The sequence below is a fragment of the Capricornis sumatraensis genome, chromosome 9 (genome assembly GCF_032405125.1).
Source record: "Capricornis sumatraensis isolate serow.1 chromosome 9, serow.2, whole genome shotgun sequence".
In the NCBI taxonomy this organism is placed as follows: domain Eukaryota; kingdom Metazoa; phylum Chordata; class Mammalia; order Artiodactyla; family Bovidae; genus Capricornis; species Capricornis sumatraensis.
The window spans coordinates 107,960,268-107,977,779 of record NC_091077.1 but is presented as its reverse complement, the minus strand read 5'-3'; the positions used below and the strand labels follow the sequence as shown (position 1 = coordinate 107,977,779).

The 17,512-nt window shown below is 44.1% G+C and overlaps 1 protein-coding gene across 1 annotated transcript in view; it reads right to left on the bottom strand.

Moving 5' to 3' along the window:
- Positions 1 to 17,512, bottom strand: part of MAN2A1 (mannosidase alpha class 2A member 1) — a 197,526-nt gene that overhangs the window by 51,056 nt on the left and 128,958 nt on the right. Inside the window, exon 13 of the mRNA XM_068979768.1 lies at positions 1,032 to 1,197. Coding sequence (XP_068835869.1) covers positions 1,032 to 1,197 — 166 coding nt within the window. The remainder of the gene's footprint in view (positions 1 to 1,031; positions 1,198 to 17,512) is intronic.

Here is a 17,512-nt window from a genome sequence, read left to right as displayed (position 1 = left end):
AATAAATGTAACAATGTAAACATCAAGCATATTAGCTCAGTCAATACCAGACATCAGTGCCTGGGGGTCCAGCAGACGCTGAACAGGCACGGAGGAGGCACCACCAAGGGACAGGAGCCAACCTCTCAGGAGCTTCTGCTCCAATCTCGAGGTGAGCGGTTTCCTGTAAAACCTGATCCAAACCTGAATCATAGTTTCTTTTCTTCCTTAAGGATAATAAATTCATAAAAGCAGCCAGCAATGGCTTTTAATTCTCTTTTAGATTCCCTGTCTGTGTCTTCAGAAATACAGTTTAAGTCGTACTCTGAATTCTAGCAGTCCAACATTTCCAGTGATGGGGGGCACAATTTAACACTGCGTACTTCAAGACATTTTCCCAAAACACCTAGGACTTGAACCCAGACATTTTTTTCACCATTATATCTCAGAAAAGAAGCATCTTATTTATTTAAAAAGTCTTTCTTGGGATATTACTGTCATCTTTGCAATGAAAAGTTGAAAGTATTCAGTTATTTAGAAGGAGGTATTTATCTTCATTTCAATACTTACAACTCATTAAATTGAGTTAGGCAAAAAAGTTCAAAATTTTACAAGGAATGATTACTTCAGGACATCAGGAGAGTTAGAATATACACACTTACAAAAAACGAACAATATACATACTCATAATGTACTAAAAATAACATCAATCTACATACTAACAAAGATGTTACCATTTTGGAAAACAAAGGGTCCATTTTCCTTTAGAGTCATTCACTGGCCAGTGGGGATTCCCTGGTGGCTCAGCGGTAAAGTGTCCACTTGCCAGTGCAGGAGACCCGGGTTCGATTCCCGGGTCAGGAAGATCCCCGGGAGAAGGAAATGACAACCAACTCCAGTGTTCTTGCCTGGACAGTCCCATGGACAGAGGAGAATGGCAGGCTACTGTCCATGGGGTCCCAAAAGCGTCAGGCATGACTGTAACTTAACAACAGCAGCATTACCAACTACACACTGGCCGTGCCTCCTTCCGCCCCATGGCGCGGGCATACCTCGTAGACTGTCTGTGAGGCAGTATTTGCCGTGTCCCACACTGCACTAATCTGGATTTCCACAGGCTCTCCTGAAGCAGAGGACACCTGCGCTGCGGGTGAGCTCACACAGACGGAGACCACAGAGCTTCGAGCTTGTTCCAAGGGGTTATAGACCACGAGGTACCTGTAAAAACAGTTGTTTTACTAGTGGGGTCTCAAAATATTTGTCCTTTTTCCACATTATTCGTAAGATTTCAACTCACAGATAAGCACAAAGCCAACAAAAGGAGAAGAATTTTCAGAAACATCCCAGTAAAACTTTCAGAGAACAGGCAATTTTCATCGTAACAAATACCACATTGCACAAAGGGTAACGAAACAAGGACTCACTTCTAAGAATAAATGTTATACACATGGAAGACAGCAACAGAACTATTATCGTTATTTCCAAGCCCTATAAAATGACATTTGTGCATTTATTAATCTAAAATAAGCAGCCCTATACAATACCCTGATCCTTGCCTAATCTGAATAAGAAAACACATACATTGCCTGTTTGCATTTTGTGTCCAACTCTTTGTGACCCCATGGACTATACATGCAGTCCATGGAATTCTCCAGGCCAGAACAGTGGAGTGGGTATCCTTTCCCTTCTCCAACCGGGGATCAAACCCAGGTTTCCCGCATTGCAGGTGGACTCTTTACCAGCTGAGCCACAAGGGAATCCCTTAACGTTTGCATTTTAGTCACAATTAATTTCAATTAAAATTCTGACACTCGTCTTAGATGACTAACACAGTGAGATATATGGCTGTGCATGCAGCCACACATGTATTTTATAAACAGCGTCCTTATTATCCCAGGAAGTCGGTCCCAGAAGAAAGATCATTTGAAGCAAATTCATTTAAAATAAGAGGCTGAAACCTTATAATAAACAGTGGTAAAAAACTGATTGGAACTTAGCTAGAAAAGGGAAATAGAGACTATTAAAACAAGTTTAGGCAACATTTGCAAATAAGTGCAGTTCTTAGAATGAAATGAGGTTTTGGCAAACTTTTTCCAGCAATACTTTATATTAGCACACATCCATCACGTAACATTTAATTTTTACATGATGGTTTTAAACATAACTATATTTGTTAAGAATATTCAAGGTTTTACTTATTTTTCCTAAAGTTCTCTCTCAATTCTTTGATATTTAAATAACTGTCAGTTGAGGCCCTTAACAGCCTTGGTTTCTTCAATAGCATTAGGTCCTCACCGCCTCATGGCTTTGCCTGTGAGTAGAAACATTCTAGATCACGTCATAGACTTCAGGAATTATGCATTCTTTGTAAGACCTATGATTTTACTTTATAATACGTTTACAACATATCTTCAAATAAAAGAAACAGCATTTCAGAGAGGAAACCTGACTAACAACACAACCGATTCATCAGTGAACCCTTTCAGGGCAGCTCCTATCCCTTCATGTACATTCCTGTACACTCCCACGACTTCAGGAGCACAGGGCCAGGCAGCCCACCACGCCTCCCTCTCACCCGTGACTCTAGCAGACAGGGTCCCAGCTGCCGCCGTGTGCTCAGTGCGCCTCAGAGTCGAGCAGCGCGCGTCCTGCACACTCCAGCTGCACTGAAAATGGTTCATTAGGAGATAAGATGAATACAGTGACCAAAACGAAAGCGAAGGGCAAAGGAAAAAGAGGGTGCGGCAGGAAACCCACAAGACGTTGACTCACGCATTATCAGGAGAAGCCCTTTGGATTGAGACACTGCTGTAGCATACCAAAGGCAACAACGTAAGAGCGCCTTTAGCTCCTATTAGCTCCTATTAGGCTTACACCTCAGGGTGACGAGCTCTAACGTCATTTACGTTCACTGAGATCCCACGTATATTTGAGAAAAGAGCATTGGAAGCACGCAGTCAAAAACAAGACAAAAAAAGCAAGAATCTACGAAAGGCCCCGAGGCCCCGAAGTCCTAGACCAAACCCCACTGTGTCCATGAAGCAAGGAGAGGGGGCGCACCGCCCCCGAGAGGCGTGCTGGGCAGGCTCCCCTGAAGGCGCCTGCCGACCCATGTGCACCCGCTCGCCCACCACCCTCCACTGGAGCCTGGCTCCCCCGACCGCTCTCCAAACACACTCACACCTGGAAAGCCAAAAATGCCAGGGCTCAGCGCCGCCCACTAGACAGCACTGCCTCCCTCAGCCGCGCGAGAGCAGGAGGCAGTCGAGGACCACTCACGTCCAGCATCAGATGTGCAAGCCAGCGTCCCAGAAACGAGTGGCTTACTACTGAACCCCACACATCCAGAGGCTTAGCGCCAGTATGAGAAGCGCTCTCTGTAGCCTGTTTCTGCAGGTGAAGGCTTAGGCCAGCCTCCTAGTTCTGTGGAAGCCCTGAGGAAGAGCCAGGGATGGAGTCCAGAATCTCCACTGCGAATCTCTGGATGCCCCACTACGCAGAGCTGGTCATAAAGGCTCCGATAATGGAATACAACACATCCAAGAAATGAACTCAGGCAGCAAGCACCCAAAACGCTGATTCCTTCTGATAAGAAAGAGAGTGATTCACATTTAAAGCAAATACTAACTTTAACCATATATTTCATTTTGTGCAGTATTAAACAGATTTTTATAACACGCTGTGAACTAGGTTCTGTTTTGTTTCGTGTTAGTAGCTAATCAGTACTTGACCAGAATGACGTTTCTTCTGTACTAAACGACTGTGTAATTGCCGTGCCAGGAGTCTGTTCACAAGCTAAGTGTGCGGAGTAGCCGAGCATGCTGCACTAGGAGGACAACTCTCTCACACGGTTACAGGGCCCGCAGCGCGCTCAGGGCCCGCAGCGCGCTTAGGGGCGCCACAGCGCGCAGGCGCCTGACGCACAGACTCCCATCTACGCACACGGCAAGCAGAGCACAGAGAGAGCATGAGCACCCATGAGGCACACTTCCGCGGAAGGAAGCGCACTACCACACACGAAGCAGGTTTTCATCGGCACTACTGTGTTCAGTGGTAAGACACCGGTTACACTGTCAGGATCTCCAAACATGAGCCTTTTTCAACCTTTCAACTATGAGTGGAACCAACAGGTTTCATATTAAACTATCATACTCACTTATTAAAAAATAATAATGTTTCATCCACACTAACAAAAGAAAAGAGTAACATTTCTGAAAAGGGGGAATAGTTCATTTCTATGTTACCTTGGAAGAAACGGCATAGCAAGCTCAGAACTACCTCCCCCCAATCTCTCCTACATCTGCCTGTCACCAAGCCCGCTTCCTAGTCCTCATTCTGACCCTCAGCCCCCACGACTTGGGGCTACAGGTACTTAGCCCATGTCTCTATATACAGAGAACAGCCTTCACCTCATGAGGATGGAGCACTCACATGCCAGCTGCCAATCAAGTGAGAGACGGCGCTCTATCGCGGCCGAGAGAAAACGGGAAGGGGAACATCTGCTTGTTCATGTCAAACTGGGCATCGTTTCATGAAGAACTAGAATTCCACTGGAAATGTGGTTCTGTCCTTGCAGATTCTAATGGAGAGGAGTCTATTTAAAATTCCCTAACTTCTTTTGTAGAAATGATCTGAGTCACGTTAAGGCATGAGTCACGTTAAGGCAACAGTGCTCCTCTGGGTCCTATTTTTGAGGCAATTTAACCAACACCTACTATAAACAAATGACTAGGCCCAGGCGGACCTCCTGCCAGGGCTGGACCCAGGGCAGCATGAAGGGAAGAGGGCCCTTGGCAAGAGTGGCGCAGGAGGCACCACTCACAGAGCGTTTCCTGTATGCCAAGCTCAGTCCGAAGGCTTGTAACCTACCAAACATAGCGTTTCACCCGTTACTGGACAGTCAGGAGAGCTAAGGTTCACGAGGTCAGGTATGCTGCAAGATTCCACCAGTTACAGGGGCCAGAATGGGCTCAGCACTCAGCCGCACCCCTCACCATCCTAACCACTTGACTCACAGGACATGCTCATAACAACCATTCTGACAAATGGGGTTTCCTGTGGAGATTCCCTTAGCTCCAAGTTTACTTGGGAAAAACTCCACAGATGTGAAGACAGATTCTTCACTGATGCCAAAGATCCCCACAGACACTCTCTCTTCAGAAAGCTCAGGATGAACAAAAAGCTGTTTACATTTCAGTACATTTGTGAAAGAAAACTTACAAACTAGAACAGTGGAATAGAAAAAATCTTATACAGCGAAGAGTCTATAAGAGTATATACTTACATGTAGTATATAAAAGTATTTAAGGCCATTTATCTTATGACCTTAGTGCATACTCAAACAACAGTCAAAAACATCATTCAAACAATATTAAAAAATATTAGAAAACTAAACTACAGTTTTAAAAAACATTAAAAAATACGACATGCATTTACGGAGGTGAAAGGAAGATACAAACGAAAAATGCCACCTGTAAGTAAAGTTTAAAACCAATTAAACAAACACCAGGTCATACGAAAAGTTACTGTAACTTCATGTGCCTAGTGTAGTGCCTTGCATGAAACAACATTCAATAAATAGCTGACGAATGACTAAAGCAAGAATCTCGGGGCGGGGACTTTATCATTTGTGAATAATGCCTACTAGTGTGGAGTCTAATGGTTTTATCAAATCATTTTCATTTTGATTATTTTAATTCCTCAAAAGATATGGTTGAGAAACTATGTAATTAACCCCTCTGCAAAGATGAGAGAAATGGCAGATTCATGATCAAAGAGAAAGTTAACAATAAAAGCAAAAACTGGAGTTCAGTCTGTCTGATTACTGATCAACGACAGCACATTAAAAAATTCACCTCAAACAATACATGCAACCTCTCTAAATAGCCTCATTAGTGGGCATAATACAAAGAGGAGTAGTAACCTTTACATTAAGTTATTCTGAATACGAAAATATGTAGTTTTACCTGTTTACAAAAGCTACAATTTCTAGATGGGAACTTAATTCATCTAGTCCACCTAGTTCCCTAGTTTTAAAACATAATGCTCACAATAATAGCCATCAGAATAAAAATCAAGATATTAAAAACCAAAAAGAAGCCTTTCTGAGATACATTAGACCTTCAAAAATCACAACCAGCTCTGTGACTCCTAAGCTCTGGAGTCAGATACACTCAAGTTCAAAAGCCGACAATCATACGTATAATTTGAGAGGCTTTGGACAAGTGATTTCATTTCTCCAAGCCTTAAGATCCTTATCTATAAAATCAGGAGACGGGCTTGCAGTTAGGGTTATATAATAAAATGTTTGGAAAATCCCAGGGCTGAGACCTGGCACAAAGAAGAATATCAACTGCAATTAGATCTCTCCTTTCTCTTGCAAGACCCTCCTGACCAAGGACCCTGGTATACAAATCACATGGATGGTGGGATCAATGTTTTAATCAACCCAGGTCTCTGAGCCACCTCACTTGCTTTTCTAGGTAAGGCATATGTAAATCTAAATGAGAGAAATCAGCAAGACCACACATGTCCCAGACACCTTAAACAAGAGTTCAGGTACGACGTGGGGAGGCAGTGGGGTGAACAGGTGCACAGAACGCAGGCGCGCAGCCACCACACGGCGCCCGGCCACGCTAAGGAGCAGCACGGAACGGGCCGCGCAGGCTCCTCCTGCCGCGCGCGGGTACAGACCGACACCTGTGACCGCACAGCCCCTGTGCTGACTGCTGCTGAGTTCAACACAACAGGGGAGGGAGTGAGGGCTCTGTACACCCTATTACAGAGCGTGTTGTGATGCACACAGAGATGGCAGTCAGGACGGAGAAGGCAGTGGCACCCCACTCCAGCACTCTTGCCTGGAAAATCCCACAGACGGAGGAGCCTGGTGGGCTGCAATGGGGTCTCTAGGAGTTGGACACGGCTGAGCGACTTCACTTTCACGTTTCACTTTCATGCATGGAGAAGGCAATGGCAACCCACTCCAGTGTTCTTGCCTGGAGAGTCCCAGGGATGGGGAAGCCTGGTGGGCTGCTGTCTATGGGGTCGCAGTCAGACACAAATGAAGCAACTTAGCAGCAGCAGCAGCAGCAGTAGCAGAATGGTCGAGAATCAACCAGGAGAGGATTCAAACTACAAATTAACTTTACTAAAAATAAGCAAAATATATACAAAGAGGCTGACAGAGCTTTATTGAGGGACATAAAAAATGAAGAGAAATATACTTTTGTAGGTGAGAAAACTGAACTACTGTAAAATATACAATTCTCCCAAAAATTAATTTATGAATTTTATGTCCCGCCAACCAAAATCCCACTGAAATCCTCTTATTGGGAGAAAGGGAACAAAACAATCTTATGATATTTCTACAAGTAGATGGGCAAGACATATGGTTAAATAAATGCACTTAAACACAATGCCAACATTGATTCTCAATGAATTAAAAAATTTAAAGACAGAAAAAAATGATGGAAAACAAGTAGGAAAAATAAATGTAAAGTTTGTGGTACAAAACATCTTTTTAACCATAATAGAAAATATAGCAATAAAGTAAAAGGCGGACAGATTTGATAACAAAATGCTTAGAACATTTTCTATATTAAAAAGATTAAAGAATGAAAAAATAAAAGGAGATCAAATTCAGGAAATCTGTAAAGTGTTCTTAAAAATCAATAGAAATATAAACACTCAAGTGGAGAAAATGAGCATTTTTCTTTCACCAAATTGAAGCTGAACACTAAATGGTGCTTCCACTTCCAGCAGAGATAAAATAGTTGATGACAAGAGCTCTCGCTTCTGTGGGCCAACTAGGAAACCAGATAAAACATAGTAATCATTTGCTTGAAGGCAACAGAGAATTGCTGAAAAGAGAATTTCAGAGGAGAGAGCTGCCTTCTCGAGCCATTTTCTACTCTGGGTTGTGCCAATTCTCAGCACAGGAAAGGCTGAGTTCCATGCAGAGCCCAGTACAAACCCTAGAGGAGCTTCACTGTGTGGGCAAAGAGGCTAAAGAGTACTTGCAGGATACGCAGGAAGCTTCATGTATACACTTGGCTTTCCCATTAGCACACATACCAAACATTGGGAACTGCCCAGAAATCTAAACATTTCTTTTGCTTTTGAAGAGTAGAGCAAGACATGAGATTTTAGAATTTGCCAGCGATAGGACAGTGTGTGGAAGGGACCGCAGGCCAAGCACTGCAGGGGGCCACGAGACACTGATGCAACCGGGAAACGGGGCACGCTGCGGTCCACGGGCCGCAAAGACTCGGACTCGCCTTAGGGACACGACGACAGCAAGAAGACACAACAGGCAGGGACCAGAGTTGTCCCTCAGAGCCTCCACAAGGGACAAGCCCTGCGAACACTCGTCACCCAAGTGAAACTGATTTTGAACTTCTGGCTTCTAAACGTTTAAGATAATACATTTGTGGTTTTTCAAGACACTGAGTGTGTGGGTATTTGTCAAAACAGCACTAGGGAACGAACACACCGGGTCATACTGCTCCTCCTGAAAACGAGGGCCAAGCTCCGGTTTCCCAGCACAGAGACCACACTGCACACAGAAGAGAAGATCCCGAGTGCTGGAAATGGGGGCAGGAGGCGGGGAGGGCAAAGGGCAGTGGGCAGAGCTCAGGGCTCCTGGAGCTGGGCCCAGCAAAGACTGAAGGGTGTCGCCTCTGACCCCTCTCCCACGGAGGACTCCCTCCTGCTTTCTCATGCGCCAGCTACGAGGTCTGAGGAGCCCAGATCCACACTGACCCTGAGCAAGTGCACACAGCTAACAAAAACCAAGAAGCGAGGAGAAAGCTCCCAGACCTGTATTTCGTAAAAAGGAAATAATTAACAGTCCCTTACACTGAACAAGGTGGTTATTCTTAACCTTTTAAAATTCTACTTACTTTTTAACCTTTGAAATATGCCCAAGACTTTTTCATATAAGTCTCAAGGCCTCTCAGTTTAAAACTCCTTCTATTTCTATAAAACAGGCCTTCTTAACTAGACATTTAACGGTTTTTCCATAAAAGCTTTCTTAGAAACTATATAATAACAATCACACTTCTCTTCCATAACCAGATATAGAATTTATACTTGCAAGAGGAAAAATAAAACACAATGTTTTCTGGAAGCTTCCAGTTGATTCAGTAACAAATATTATTTGGCCTCATTTAAGAAGAAAAATAATTCAACACTTAGGAATAGAACACTTTCATCTCAGCAATCAAAATTAGGATTTTACTTGAATACAGTAGCACATAAATGTAGCCTGAATTTCTTAACACGTGAAAGTTTATTTCAGCGATTTTTCTATATTCAGGAGAAATAAATTAAAATTCATGGACAAAAATGTTATAAACCTAATCTCATGGAAGTCATTCACCCAAGGACAAGATTCAAAAGGCAAGTAAGCAAAGGCACTGCCAGTGTGAAGACGCCCTTCATGGAGCAGCAAGATGACGGCAGCGGCTGCCACTGCCGGTGCCAGCCAAGCACCCGATCTCTGAAGATGCCTTATACGAAATCCAGAACTCCACAAGACACTGCTAACGAGAGCTCTCCCTTGAGACCAGTAACAGGCAACTACTAAGTAAAGATTCCAGAAAGTTCTACATTAGAAGATATTAGTTTGTGGAGAGAATTACGTTTGCGTATAATACTAATAGGCAAAGCAGTAAATCAAAAATAAAATTGTAAAAACAACCCCTGTATCTTAAGGGAATATTTTTACTCCTTTTAATTCAAAGTGAAACTGACTTGTTAAGTGACAGAGTTTTTCAGATGTTAGTCAGGTCACTTCAGTTCAGTCGCTCAGTCGTGTCCAACTCTCTGCGACCCCATGAACTGCAGCACACCAAGCCTCCCTGTCCATCACCAACTCCCGAAGCTTACCCAAACTCTTGTCCATTGAGTCGGTGATACCATCCAACCATGGCATCCTCAGTCATCCCCTTCTCCTCCCACCTTTCAGATGTTAACAACAATAAGAACACCACCAAACAGCTACCACTAATGAGCCTTTAGAACAGGGCCTAAAGCATACGGGATGTGCTTTCCTTAACTCTGTGAAGCTTTACAGCCAGCTTATGAAATCCTAAAACCATGAAGAGCCAGCAATCACACTTAACTAGCCAGGGCCTAAGGCCTTTCGGAGGCAGAGCAGGTGGCCCGCCCTTCTCCAGCAGGTGAAGGCCTTGGGGTGCACGCGGTGGAAGCAGAGGTCTACCCCAGCTCCAGCTCTCCAAGGCTCTCAGAACGCTCCTTGATCAGAGTGCTCCACGCCACTCCACCTCAGCCAAGAGCCCTCACTCTGATGGTCCCCACCCAGCTGCAGGGGGAGGACTGGGGTGGACGGGCTTTCTTTGAGGGGGTGAAACAAAGGCTACTTCTCTAGATGACTCGAATAACACACAAGCTACTCCCTCAGGATTTTACTTTCTGTAGGAGGCAGTGGGGATGTGTGCGTGCCTAGTCGCCCCGTCATGTCTGGCTCTCCGTGACCCCATGGACTGGAGCCTGCCCAGCTCCTCTGTCCATGGGGATTCTCCAGGCAAGGATACTGGAGTGGGTTGCCAGGCCCTCCTCCAGGGGACTGTCCCAACCCAGGGATTGAACCCAGGTCTCCCACACGGCAGGCAGATTCTTTACTGTCTGAGCCACCAGGGAAGCTCAAGAATATGAAAGTGGGTAGCCTACCCCTTCTGCAGGGGATCTTCCAGGCCCAGGAGTCAAGCCGGGGTCTCCCGCATTGCAGCTGGATTCTTTACCAGCTGAGCTACCAGGGGAGCCCAAGCTATATCACAGGTCTTCATTTTGCAACATTGATATTTTGGAAAAGTTTCTTTCTCCTGTGTCCCAGTTATTGAACCAACTTGGTTACTTTCTAGAGTTTTCTACCTCCCAACTTCCTTTCCCAGTGATTATGCAAGTGAATGCTTTATAAATGATTTGTATATAACAGACAACTAAATGTCAGTTGGACATCACCCTGGGGATTATCCACAGCCCTCTCTTTCTCAAGACATACTGCAAACAGAACTAACGTTTAAACACATAGAGCGGGCTGGTGACAGAGGCGGGACCGGAAGGAGCCTCCAACTCTCAGCCCCCGCTCCCTTCACAGCTCTGCTCTTTCCAGGCATCCGACAGCAAGCCCCGCCCGGAGCCCAGCAGGACAGGAGCAGAGTTAGTGTCATAAATGTTACCAGGATTCACAGCTGCAAATGCAACTCAGTACTATAAAGCTTTAACCGTCACAAGTACAACTACATATTTCAGTCTTTCCTACACGGAGAAAAGCATTTCTAAAAGCAGAAACAAAACCACAACCAAAGTAGAATCAACACGTCATTTTATAACTTTTTAAAACAAAATAAGGTTGAAAAATCTTGCAACTATTCCCACTGTATAACAGGAAATAGCAAATCAATGAAAAGGATAAATATTCCTATCCAACTATTTTAAAATTTTTGATACTAAAGCAATAAAAAGAAACAGACACAAAAACTGTACATAACTTGGCTGACCCCAAGAGCCTTGTCACCAATTAAGTTGCCTTCACTCGGAGACAGCTTTGCCTAAAACAAAGATACCATCTGTTTTACCTAAAACTTTAAGATGCTCTATTTTCTTGTCAATTCAGAAATCACATCTGTAGCCATTTTCTGAAAAGACAGCAAAGACATTATGTTTATGGGTGACTGCATAAGGAATGATGTTCAATCAAAATGTAATTTTCATCTACTAGAAGAAAACTTCATTTCTCCAGTGACTATAACGCCGTAACTTTGGAGGGACGCACAGTACATAAACAGGCTGATTTTCACAAATAAAAAGATCTTAGAAGTTAACGCAGTAAAATAAGGTTGTTTTGTTGCCAAAGACAAAAATGGCAAATGTTTGTATTCACTTTGTATCTCCCTGTTGACAAATGAAAATCTATCTTGTGTGAGGTTTTCTGGTGAAGAGCAAACCGCTGTGTACTGGTGCTATGTCTCCCCAAGCTAGTGAGCCATCTTGTAAGAGGTAAAAACATGAAAACAACAAAACAAAAGCACTCTCTCTTTTCACAACACTTATACACAATATCGGTTCTAGGACAGAAACTTTACACTCCCAGGAACGGACGGAAGAAGAAACAAAACACTAGAGAAAACGCCACTCACAGTGAAGGAGACACCAAGTCACAAGGGATAAAGAGCACGTTTCTAAGAAAACACACACGCCATCCAAACGCCTACAGTACTCTGAGTACATGTGAAGCACCTACAAAATACCAACATCTAAAACCAAGTACGTTTCAGTTCAAAAAGTACCCCAATTTCACATTTTGTTTTCTTGCCTAAAAAATAAAATAAAGCTGCTCTCCAAATAAGGGTGAAGTAAGTCCAAAGGCCCCATTTAACACGCCTCTTTTATCACAAGGCTGTGAAGTGTTCTGAAGTCCAGGATGGGCTTGAAGCCCTCCCCGACTTGTCAGGGTGGGCCACCTTCACTAGCATCCTCCTCCTTGCTGCTCTGGTAGTGCACGATTTACTAATCTGCATTTAGAAGGAGAAAGAAATCTGGTTCAGAGGAATGGAAGACTGGAAGGAGCCGCGTCTTCTCCGTCTGTGCTTGGCACTGCTCTGTGTTAGCGGTTTCAGAAGGCGCAGCGGACGCTGGGAGAAGGGCGAGAGGACAGAGGGTAAGAGTGCAGAGCCACGAGAAATGCGCAGCCGGGGAGCCACACCCGCACACGCGCGGCCCTCCCAGACCCTCCCGACACAGACACTCAGGGGACTCGCTTCCGCACTTCCAGATTGCGCAGCTCCAGCTAACGGCGGGAGGGAGCTCGGGGTCCGCAAGCAGGAACAGAACAGAGCCGCTCACAATCGGCACTGCCCGCGGGCACACCAAAGCCAGTGCCAGCTCTTCTTTGACAGTTTTATCTCCTTTACAAATTTTTCTTAGATTCTACAAATTACTTTCAAATACCATAACTGGAAATTATTATACTCCTTAGATATAGGTGACAGTCCCCAAGCTAACTCTGCCTTCGTATTGTAAGGCATCAAAATAATACCATCCTTCTACACAGACAGAGGCACACGTTACTTCTCTCCATCTTCAGCACTTTCTTGACTGTGGTCCTCGGAGTAATTATAAGATGCGGTATTCAGTGTGCAAAATCACCTTAATTTCATTAGACAAATCACACAACTAAAACTTGAGTGTAAACTTAATTCTCTGTATGATAATCTGACATCAATAAACTAGTACCACACAGCTAGTTATAAAGTTTGATTTAAAGTATAAACAATAAAAAGGCAATTAAAACATAGCACCTTAGCAAATGTTCTCTGAACTCACAACTACTTCGCCATTGCTCTTAAACAAATAAACTTTAAATATTTAAAATAGTCTGTTCAATCACTTTTCAAAATAAAATCTAAACCTAATAAATCTAAAATAGTTTTGTACTGAGGAAAAATGAAAGCAGACTAATCATAACGACCTGGGAAGAGTCTGAGCGTTTCAAGTTTAAGTAAAATTGATAAAGGAATGATTTAAGATACTACGCTCTGAAAGCACTAAGGAGAATCGTTTAGGAAACAACATGTGAGTCTGGGAGTAGCCTACTGACAAACACTGTCTGCAGACATATAAAGGACAGCCAAAATGTATATGTAGTCGATAATTATATTACTTAAATCGTTCCACCATAAACTTTAAACTGGTTAATGAAGAGTTATAAAAATTATTACTTCAGGAGGTACAAGAATGGAATAAGCAATGCTGTTTGTTTCGAAAAGTCAGCAGCTAACTGTGTCTGTGAGCAGGAGACGGGATACAGCGATGTGGACAGATGGCACTGCTCAAACTGCACAGACTTCCTGAGAGGCAACATTTTCCTAGAGATCTTTGAAAGGGATAAAGTCAGACAGAGAAGAGTCGAGGCACTCTAACATCTTGGTAATAATCTGATGCCAGCCGGAAGAATCACGGTGGCTTCTATACCTTTCGGGGGGAACTCACTAATTATGTCAAACAATTTCATCCCTCTTCAAACCACTAATCTACAGTTGTACAAGATTTTTCAAAGTTCTTTTGGTGGCAAAACTTAACTGAACTGATATGAAGCTATATATAACTACTTATTCCTTTTAATCTGAATATTCAGAATTTTTAAAGTATTTGATGAGTTTTGCCCTGGACTCTGAAGTATTATATAGTACGCCATATGTGTGTTCCTATCAGGTTCCTGCAAGTTTAGAAATTCTGAGTCCACATATAAACATCCAGCCCTGACGGTTTCAGGTAAAGGCTTAAGGACTCGTATTTACAGGCTATACCGTAATGTGAGTTACATACTACTTGTCGATTCTGTCCATATTCTGAGCAAGAAAGAACCAACGAGTAAAAGAGGGGGGAAGAGGCACTCATCCCACACAGTGCTACCGAATCTGGCACGGAACGGCCAACCGACTGAACCACGGAACACGTGTGCTTCGGCACGGCCGTGAGCAGGCCACTGAGGAACAGCGGCTGATGAAGAGCTCTGTGTCCTCCGCACGTGATGAAGAGCTCTGTGTCCTCCACACATGGAACCCCCAGGCCCCAACAGGACACACGTCTGCTTCTGTGAGACACCCCTTCCGCTCTTTCTCTATGTGTAACTGTGTCACATTCAATGACGTTTCGGTTTTGGAATATACAGAAAACTCCGCTTCTTTAATAGCTGTGATTGATGTGACTTCTCCTTTCCTAATGTTTACTTCTGGCTGTGTCTGGTCTGAGATGCAGCTCCTGGACTCCTAAGCACGTGAGCTCCAGAGCTGAGGTGCAGGGACTCAGCTGCCCCACGAATGTGGGTCTTGGTCCACCACCAGGGGCTGACCCATGTCCCCTGCCTGGGAAGGCAGACTCTTAACCACTGAAACACCAGGAAGTCCCTGATAGGATTTTTCTATCTGACTGCTAAGATAGTCTTGGGGACATATTTTAAAGATGCTTTTAATACTCAGGACTGATGTATTCAGCACAGATCTGTTTCTATAATACACAAAACACAAATCCACTCTGAGCTGAAGGGAAAAGGAAAGGGTAAGCCAATGATCAGAAAATATGGCAGCTGCCCTGTGGCCTAGTTAATAAGCTCAGTGAGCACACACTACCAGTTGGCTACTCCATAGCCATTCTCACTTTCTACTTTGCCTAAAGAAACCCAATTTTACTTCGGATCACAACAATCCTAGCTTAAAAAAAAAATCAAAACATTTGATCTCCCACGCTTGGGGTAGGCCACGTGATATAGTTCTGGCCAACAAAAAATCTAATTGGAATTCAATAAGTAGTGAAAGTGAAAGTCAATCAGTCGTGTCTGACTCTTTGTGATCCCATGGACTGTTTAGTCCATGGAATTCTCCAGGCCAGAATACTGGAGTGGGTAGCCTTGCCCTTCTCCAGGGGATCTTCCCAACCCAGGGATCGAACTTGGGTCTCCTGCATTGCAGGTGGATTCTTTACCAGCTGAGCCACAAGGGTGGAGCTTCCTAGAAAGTTATTCTGCATGTGTGTGCGCGTGTGTGTGTGTGTGTGTGTGTGCGTGTGTGTGTGTGCTCGTGCGCACGCACATGCTCAGTGGTTCAGTCATGTTCAACTCTTCGTGACCCCATGGACTGTACCCCACCAGGCTCCTGTCTATGGAATTCTCCAGGCAAGAATGCTGGAGCAGGTTGCCATGCCCTCCTCCAGCGGATCTTCCCGACCCAGGGATCAAACCTCTGTCTCTTGGACTTCTGCAGTGACAGGTGGATTCTTTACCACTGTGCCACCTGGGAAGCCCAGAAATTTACTATATCACCAATTTAATAAAGATCAGCAGGCTCATTTGGCATAACTTTCATCCTTTGCTCCTCCCCACTCCTGGCTGGAACACAGATGCAATGTCTGAAAAAGCAGCAACAATCTTAAGACCATAAGAACAACAGCTATAGGCTCAGGAAGGCAGAGAGCTGAAAGGTAAAAAAAACGCCTGATTCTTTAATGACCCCATGAGATACATCGCAAGTCCCGGACTGCCCACCTCGAAACTTGCACATCAAAAAATTTACCTGCCTTCGATTTTTGTTGTAGGCAGTTGAATGCAACCCAAAGTGATTCATTAAACACATAAAAAATAATACTGGGTAACATAGGGAAGCCAACTAGTACCAAAAACTTAAAGTAACACTGAATGTAAGAGATAATTCTCCTAAAGTAGAAAATTCCCCATAAAGATTCATCACTATAGACATGCTTCTCCTTAAAGGGTTGTTTATTTTTTAAACAAGTCCTTAACTGCCTGTCAAATAATCCACATAACTCCTTCCTCATAACTGTCACCTCCTCCATTTCAATTTTTAGTTTTCAATTCAGTAAACATGTCCTACAAGCCAAGCACTTTTCCTTATTTGACTCAACTGATCACAACTTCTTCCATTCAAACAAGTCATCTTCCTTTCCTCCATGGGACTCGGAAGAGAGATTTCATAAAAACATAAAATGAAAATCTCAGGATTCACCAATCCCATTCTGCTTTTATTAAAAAAAATAAAAGCAAGTTTGGCATCTTTGTAAAACTTCTTTATGAACACAGAAGTAAATGTAGAAAAGTGAAAGCGTTAGTCGCTTTCATGTCCGACTCTTCATGACCCCATGGACTGTAGTCTATGCAATTTTCCAGGCAAGAATCCTGGAGCGGGTAGCCATTCCCTACTCCTGGGTATCTTCCCAACCCAGGGATCGAACCTAGGTCTCCTGTATTCCAGGCATATTCTTTACTGTCTGAGCCATCAGGGAAGTCCCAGCATAGAACATCTGACAAAGTCACTGATAGCGCTGATGAACACTGACATCTTTAACACTCTCTTCACATCTATACATGACTATTTCTGCAGGGTGGCCCTCTCCCAGCACACTGTCTGGTCCAAACGCTCCTGGCACACACTACTAAGTGCCTTTCCCGAGACCGTGAGGCGCCATGTTTAGGATGATGAGCCAGGCTCAGCCTCTGCCTTCAGGAGGCTTATAGCGAGTCTCGCCACATCGCACACGTAGCGAGAGAAGCAACGGTGAGTAAGGACATGCTCCTGTGAGAGCGCGCGACACCCAGCCCTGACCCAAGGGCATCAGGAAAGGCCCCAGAGGGCGCAGCACCAATGCTGAGTTCTCAAAGACAATCAGGAACGGATCGAGCCGGGGGTGGGGGTGGGGGGTGTGTGTGCATATGCGTGTGTTTGGGGGCAAGGTGGAAAGGGTTTTTGTTTATTTTTTTCCAGGGAGCAAAGACCTGTAAGTAAGACAAAACATAGCCAGTCAAAAAAACTGATAGGTTTTGAAAGGTTAGAGCTCATGGTGTAGGCTAGAGTATCCTATGGAAGATGATACAAGAGAAGTCAAAATGCAGACAGAAAAGCCAAGTTAAAGACTCTGGGAATTTTTCTTTAGGGCAATGGGAAAAAGAAGGGTTTTGAGCAGGAGAGCTAACACTTGCTGAGTGCCTACTAAGCACTAG